General features: G+C 49.2%; 1 protein-coding gene across 1 annotated transcript in view; it reads right to left on the bottom strand.

The window, feature by feature from the left end:
• Positions 1-6,498: 6,498 nt before the first annotated feature.
• Positions 6,499-7,500, bottom strand: part of rnls (renalase, FAD-dependent amine oxidase) — an 11,976-nt gene continuing 10,974 nt past the window's right edge. The window contains exon 7 of the mRNA XM_080021769.1: positions 6,499-6,663. Coding sequence (XP_079877895.1) covers positions 6,511-6,663 — 153 coding nt within the window. The 3' untranslated portion in view covers positions 6,499-6,510. The remainder of the gene's footprint in view (positions 6,664-7,500) is intronic.

The raw sequence follows: 7,500 nt of genomic DNA, 5'->3' as shown, positions 1-7,500 counted from the left end.
TGTGCCGGAGGTCCCTGAAAACACCACTTGGGTGGAGCCGGGTGGCAAATCTGCCACATATCTATGTATGTATGCATGTATGTATATATGTATGTATTTCTTTTCAAATCCCTCTCGCTCTCCCTGACTAAGAAGGATCTGATAACCAAATTCCACCCATATGTCAAACTGTACTCTTTTGAGATCATATACCATAGAGCCTGTTTTTCAACTTAACCATCCAACGAGTTCATCAGTGTCGTCAGCCTTAGCATCAACCAAACAGAACATGTCTATCAATTCTAACCCTTTAGATAATTATTTTCAATGGGACTGTGAATAAAGACCTACATATAGGTCGGTTATGAAGATTGGAGCAAATGGTGGATGGATGGATGTATGTATGGATGGATCCATGGCGTCCACCCCGACGGCTCCCGTTCAAACTTAAAGCAGGCTGGCTCGTTGCTCCTAGGTTGGCTTTGAGTTACATCCACTCGAGGGAATGTCAGGTACACATCCGTGGATGCAGGGGGGGAAAAAGGAAAAAGTTCAGAGGCCAAGAAGCACAAGCAGACAGACAGTTATGGGCGGACACGCTGGCCGAGAAGACAGAGATGCAGGCAGGCGGGATGCATCCATCGGGGCTAGACCCATTTCATCCACTAATGTTCCTCCGTCTGAGACTGGAGTGGTGTCGGTGCAAAATCAGTTGGAGAGAGACCAGTAGAGACGGAGGGAGGGAGAGAGAGGAATAAAAAATAGGGAGAGTAGATATGGGGGCTATTGATAAACCAAATGACTCCATTAAGCTGGTTAACAGTCCACTTCATTACATTGTTATTACATGTGTTTTCTCCTCAATACCTTCTATTTTGTTGTGAGTATACCGTTGTCTTTATATACTTAGGGTTATAAATAGACTGCACAGGGAGAGGGAGGGAGAGAGATGGATGGATGGAGACTAGGCCAGCTGGTTGGCTGCAACAGCAGCTTAACAGATTCTATGTTGAACCATTAGAACACACACAAAGAGGATTGACGTTGATCACCACATTACCGAAGAGAGATCGAGCGAGGGGGGCGGGATGGAAGGAAGGGGCCGGACAACCATAGGGTCATAGGAGTGATAAAAACCATAGGAGAGAGAGAGAGAGAGAGAGAGAGAGAGAGAGAAATAGAGACAGACAGACAAAGAAAGACAGACAGAAACAGATGGACACCACCAACAAAGAGGGGTGGATGGCTGGACAGACAGACGGATGAATGAATGTATGTATGGATGGATGGATGGATGGATGGATAGATGGTGGATGGATAGACGGACAGATGAATGGACAGACGGATGGATGGGTGGGTGGAGTGGTGGATGGATGAATGGCTGGATGAAAGGATGGAATGGTGGGTGGATAAATGGAATGATGGATGGAGAGATGGATGGGGGGCAGACAGGGGGATGGATGAATGGATTGATGGATGGATAGATGGATGGATGGATGGATTGATGGGGGGACAGATGGATGGATGGATGGATGGATGAATGAACGGGATGAATGAATACGAGTGGTTTGGATGAATGGAGGGATGGATGGATGGAGGGATGGATGGTGGATAGATAGATGGATGGATGGGTGGGTGGATGGATGGATGGATGGATGGACAGGCGGACAGATGAATGGACGGATGGATGGATGGGTGGGTGGAGTGGTGGATGGATGAATGGGTGGATGGATGGGTGGATGGATGAATGGATGGAGTGGTGGATGGGTGAATGGATTGATGGATGGATGGCAGGACAGACAGGTGGATGGATGAATGGATTGGTGAATGGATAGGTGGATGGATGGGGGGGATGGGTGGATGAATGGATGGATGGATGGGTAGATGGATGGATGGCAGGACAGACAGGTGGATGGACGAATGGATTGATGGATGGATAGGTGGATGGAGAGATGGATGGATGGATGGATGGATCGATGGATGGACGGATGGGGGGGGCAGACAGTTGGATGGAGGGATGGATGAACGAACGGATGCAGGTGTTGGTTTGGACGAATGGACGGATGGGTGGATGGATGGGTGGATGGAGGATGCAGTGGCAGATAGAAGAGAGGGCAGGGCAAGAGCCAGACAGTGAGGGGACCGTCAGAGTGGAGGGCAGAGGGAGAACCCTCGATTCTCGAGTTTGCCCTAAAACCTGACGTTTCGCCGCAAATGTGCTCCTTTTGATGACGTCCATGCGTTGACTTCTCATACGGACGCCCCGCCGAGGAAAAGCACACCACATTGCCCGAAGCTGCACGGTAAGGGGGAGGATATGGAAAGGTGAACGGAGGGCTGGAGGGACAGAAAGATGGAGGGACGTAAGGGACATGGGGCAGAGAGAGAGGGGGGCGGGGGGGGCAGGTGGCCATAGACGCTGATTGCTGGATCAACCTCAACCGGAGACAAAGGATGGAATGAAAGAGGGATGAGCTCAAGAGAGATGGATGGAGAGGGAGAGAGAGAGGGGGGGGGGATTCACACACAAACAATGCATTCACCGTGGGTGGAGGAGTAATAGATGGAGGTGAAGAAGATCGAGGAGGCAGAGGAGAGAGGGATGGAGCGAGGGATGAGGGAAAGAGAGCGTATCCAAGGGGGTTAGGGTAGAGACTGGTGTGTGTGTGTGTGTGTGTGTGTGTGTGTGTGTGAATCTCCAGCTGGGCCTTAGAGGGTTTTAACCCAGTTTTCCAGACATTCCTGGTCTCTCTCTCTCTCTCTCTCTCTCTCTCTCTCTCTCTCACACACACACACACATTTATAGAAATGGTTTTCTTTGGTTAATTCTTTATGTTGCTGCTCCTCCCATTGTTGGGAATTATAAAGGCAAACACCTAAATGTAAAGTGGTGGGTATTAACCACATATTATACATTCTCCAACCAAAATAAGCAAATTGCAGCATGACATAACATGAGCTAACGAAAACAACAAGTAACATGTATTTATACTGTATATATTCCAGAAGCATTTTTTTAACCGAGAGCTCGAGCAGCTTAGCCTGGTTCCAGCTGTGAAATCGCTCCCCTATGGCCCCTATCCCTCAGCCCCAGTTTACCCCAATCTGCCCACACACACACGCACACACACGCACGCACGCACGCACACACACACACACACACACACACACACATACACACACACACACACACACACACACACACACACACACACACACACACACACACACACACCTCACCACCCCCTCCCACCACCATCTCAGGCCCGAGCTCCCTGTTTCCAATCCCCAGCGATGCCAACATTTTTAGCAATATTATCAATTTTGACGAAAACGAAAGCGGCGTCTCTGGAATTTCTGGTCCGGGGTTCGAAGAAGAAGCGGAACCACCGGCAGCGCGGTTGGAACCGAGGAGGTGGAGCGCGGCATTCGCTTTCGAGGCGAAAGGACAATCGGTCGAGTTGAAATTTTGGTTGGCGGGCGACATGAGCGTGACCTGACGTCGGCCCCCAAAAAAAAAAAAAGGCCCGCGATGCTCGTTTTTGAATGTCGGCTAAACGCGGGTGCGGCCGTCTGCGTTGCTAAACACGAGACGCGAATGGTGGCGCGTCCGGTACCACTCAAGACAGAAACCTGCATAACAGACTGGCCAAGTCATGTCTAATAACATGACTGATGTGTTATTAGACATCAGTGAACGACTGAACGTCCCAACATCTTTATTCCTTTTTATTGGAGTTTATCTAAATATAGTACAGTTAGCAGTACTTACTGTAACAATGCAGCAGGAATATGTGGTTAGATTAAGTGCGGTACTGACAAAACTGATGTGTGTGTGCGTATTTTTATATGTGTGTGTGTGTGTGTGTGTGTGTGTGTGTGTGTGTACAGGGGCCACCAGCTCCGCAGCCCCTGGTGCCATCTGCCAGTGACTTGGCAGAAATGATAATCAGCGCCCTCCCCATAATGCACTGCAGCATCATTACCGAGCGCGCTCCAACTGACTGGGGAGCAGGCGAGGAAAAATTAGGTCACACACACACACACACACACACACACACACACACACACACACACACACACACACACACCGGGAGGCCTCGGCATCTTAACACACACACACACACACACACATGCAAACACACAATCTGGAGCGTTTTATATTTGCATACATACCCATTGGAAATACATGCACATAAAAATCTCATGTTAACGATAATATGTAAAAAGACACCCCCCCACACACACACACACACACATACACACACACACACACACACAGCAGCTATTAGACTGCCTTTGTAATCAAGGGGGTCTACGGCTTTATTGCATGCACTAATGTGCACTGCACAAACACACACGCATGCCAAATCATATCCACAGACAGGCAGACGAATGAGCATGCACACACACTGCACGCAGACACACACACACACACACACACACACACAGCCCCTTGTGGTAACCATATCATAACCAATTCTCTCTCATCATCGTCTATAAAAAGATCAAAGGACCGAACAGAAGAGTAGGGATGGGAGTGGGAGGTGGAGAGAGAGAGAGAGATAGAGAGGGAGAGCGAGAGAAAGAGAGAGAGAGAGAGCGAGAGCGAGAGAGCAAGAGGGGGAGGGAGGGGGAGAGCGATGGAGACGGAGAGAGAGAGAGAGGGCGGTGAGGGGAGGAGAAAGAAGCAGAGGGGAGAAGTGGCAGGCAGGAAATAGGGAGAGAAGACGGAAGAAAAGAGGAGAGAGGGATTTTAAAGGTAGACGGATGAGAGGTGAAGAGACGGAGGGAACCTGCAGGAAGGAGATGGCTTAAGCTCCGTCTCTCTCTCTCTCGCGCCCCACCCCCCCCCACGCCTCACTCTATCTCACCCGCTCGCTTCTAATACTCTCTCGCCCTCCCTCCCAGCTCTCCCTCTCTCCCTCCGAGAGAGGCTGTCTCCTATAAATTATGCATCGCCTCGGAGCACAAAAAATAAAAAATAAATAAAAAACTCTTTTCTCTTTCTCCTCCCCCACTCAAAATGTCTTCGCCTCCACAGCTTCATTCCCACTTCATTGCCGGGACCTCTGATTATTTAACGTGGACCTGTCTAACCGCCAGAAGCCGCTCGGCACCGGGACGGGAAGCCGATTCATTGGCGCCATCGGTTCCAGGCCGATATCTCACCCTCAAATCGAGTGCAAAAAAAATAAAATAAAATGCCGTCATTTTATTGATTTTATGATTTATATTTCAATTGTTACACAAAAACAAGCTCCCGTACGGTGCCGGTGTGATGAGCCCGAGAGGAGCAATGCTGTACTTCATTTTCTCAAGAGCACACTTCTTGTCGTGACGGCCCTTTATCGGACCGGGGCGGGCCGAGGAGGCGGGTTCATGCAGAGCAGGGGCCAAAGGTGATCGGCTGCCGTCATCCACCTCACATGCGGGGACAGGAGCAGATTTTTCCGGGGATTTCTTTTGGAGGAGCTCCAGCGAAAAACGACCTCGACCTATTCAACTTATTCGTCTTTCTCGTCGGTGTCGGGGGCGTTGAGGACGATGGGGCGGTCGATAAAATAGGATAACGTTTATTTATCTAGCACTTCATCACAGCAGCGTCTCAAAGGGCTTCCCCAAGGCACGAGGTGAGTCAATACGTTTGGACCTCAGCGTGCAGCGCCGCAGTTTGACTGGGTCGCCAGCGCCACTACGGCTACTTCTCTCTGCGTTTTTGAAAGCCGTTTCCCCTGAGGAAACCGTCGAAGTGTCCGTGGATGCGGCACCTCAGGGCACGTCAGTGAACGGGTCTCCGCTCTGGTCTGCGTTGAGCGGTGCGCCTCCAGCTTTGGTGAAACTTGTCTATTCACACAAGTGCCGCGGCACCTGGTTCCCATGAAGAAACTACGAAGGAGCCTTTGCCAATTGTCCGAGTTCTCACGAACGGATCCAAACAATCTTCTTGAGAGTTTTTTTGTTGTTGTTTTTGCCTGAAAAGACGGGGACGGACACACTCGATTTATTCGGCACGTTCATTTTTAATTCTTTTTTAAATTTTACCCGATTTTCATGTCGAAGCTGATTACAAAATGACTTGGAGCCTCAGTGATGAATTGATAATGAATTCATTATGTACAAACACGCAAGGTTTTTATACAATCAACAGATGTCGAACCCTTTTCCTTCAGCCTTTTGTTGCCTGATTGGAATCAGAGCACAATCGGACGTCGGATGAGAAATTAGATCTGAATTGATCTGAATGAGGGTGGAATAAAGGACTCGATGACTAGCCAAGTGAAAACAATAAGAATGAAAAAAGAATACGTCGTCAGACAAAATCACCCGAGGCATTTCACTCATAGAATATGAGTAATATGAGCCTTTTAGTCATAACATTAATTACATTTATCCACCCGCACTGAAATATATGTGGTCCGACGTCTGCACTCTTTAGAATCAGAAACCCGGACGCCGCGCTCATCCCTCCACCCCCACTCCCCACCCTCCTCGCTCCCTCCTGTCCCCGGCCCTCCCGTTTCCCCCCCCTCAAAGCGAGGACTTCAGCGCGTCGAGGACCCGGAGCGCCGACTCCACGCAGCCGTCGAAGTTGGAGTGGCTGAAGCCGTCCCCTCCGCACACCAACAGAGGCTTGTCCCGCAGGGTCATCTGGCCCGGACAGCCCGGGACCGCGGTGAGGACCTGCGGAGTGAGAGGGAGGGGGAGGGAGAGAGAGAGAGAGAGAGAGAGAGAGAGAGAGAGAGAGAGAGAGAGAGAGAGAGAGAGAGAGAGACACCCCAGAGAGTTCAAACAAAGCTCGATTCTCCGAAAATCGGGCTTTTACGAAAGAGTGTTATAATAACGTGTCCCCTCGCATTTCAAAATGCGACTCAAATCGCACCCCTGCCTCCCTTGATTTGCGGGCGAGGGAGCCTGCGAGGGAACGTGCGAGTTGTTTCAAAGCCTCTTGTCAAGCAAGAGAGAAGAATTGTGGGAGGGCTGAGATAAGAGTCCCCTTTGGTGGAAGATCTATCACCTTCATACTATGACTTATTAGATACTGGATACGCCAAAAAATAAAAATAAAAAATACAAACAACAAAAATGACTGATAAGTGGAAAGCCCCCCCAATTTAAGCTTATTTCATAACCACATTTCTGACCTGAAAATGATCTTCATAAATTTTGGCTAACATTTATTTTGGCACACTTAATGAGCTAGAAATATAGTCATGTGCGCGAATTAAGGAACTTTTGAAGACCTGTCTCCCCTTCACAGCATCCTTTCTGCAGAATAGACTCTGCATGCATTTCTACTGGATGCGTCTCTATTCCTCCGTTCTCTGACCAACTCCCGATTTTTATTTTATTTTTAAAACATTTATCTCTCAGCTGCCCGCGGGGGTACAGTAACACCACTCGGGTACTTCCTGTCTGACCGTTGAACTCTCTGCTATTAGCTGCATGTATCGCCCCGTGATCCAAACATTCAGGCTTTATTCAGTGCGTCAGCGTCGGTTAAAAAGTCCACAAACTAAA

Source organism: Zeus faber (assembly GCF_960531495.2).
Source record: "Zeus faber genome assembly, chromosome: 20".
In the NCBI taxonomy this organism is placed as follows: Eukaryota; Metazoa; Chordata; class Actinopteri; order Zeiformes; family Zeidae; genus Zeus; species Zeus faber.
Note: the sequence above shows the minus strand (reverse complement) of the source record. Positions and strands in the feature narration are given on the sequence as shown.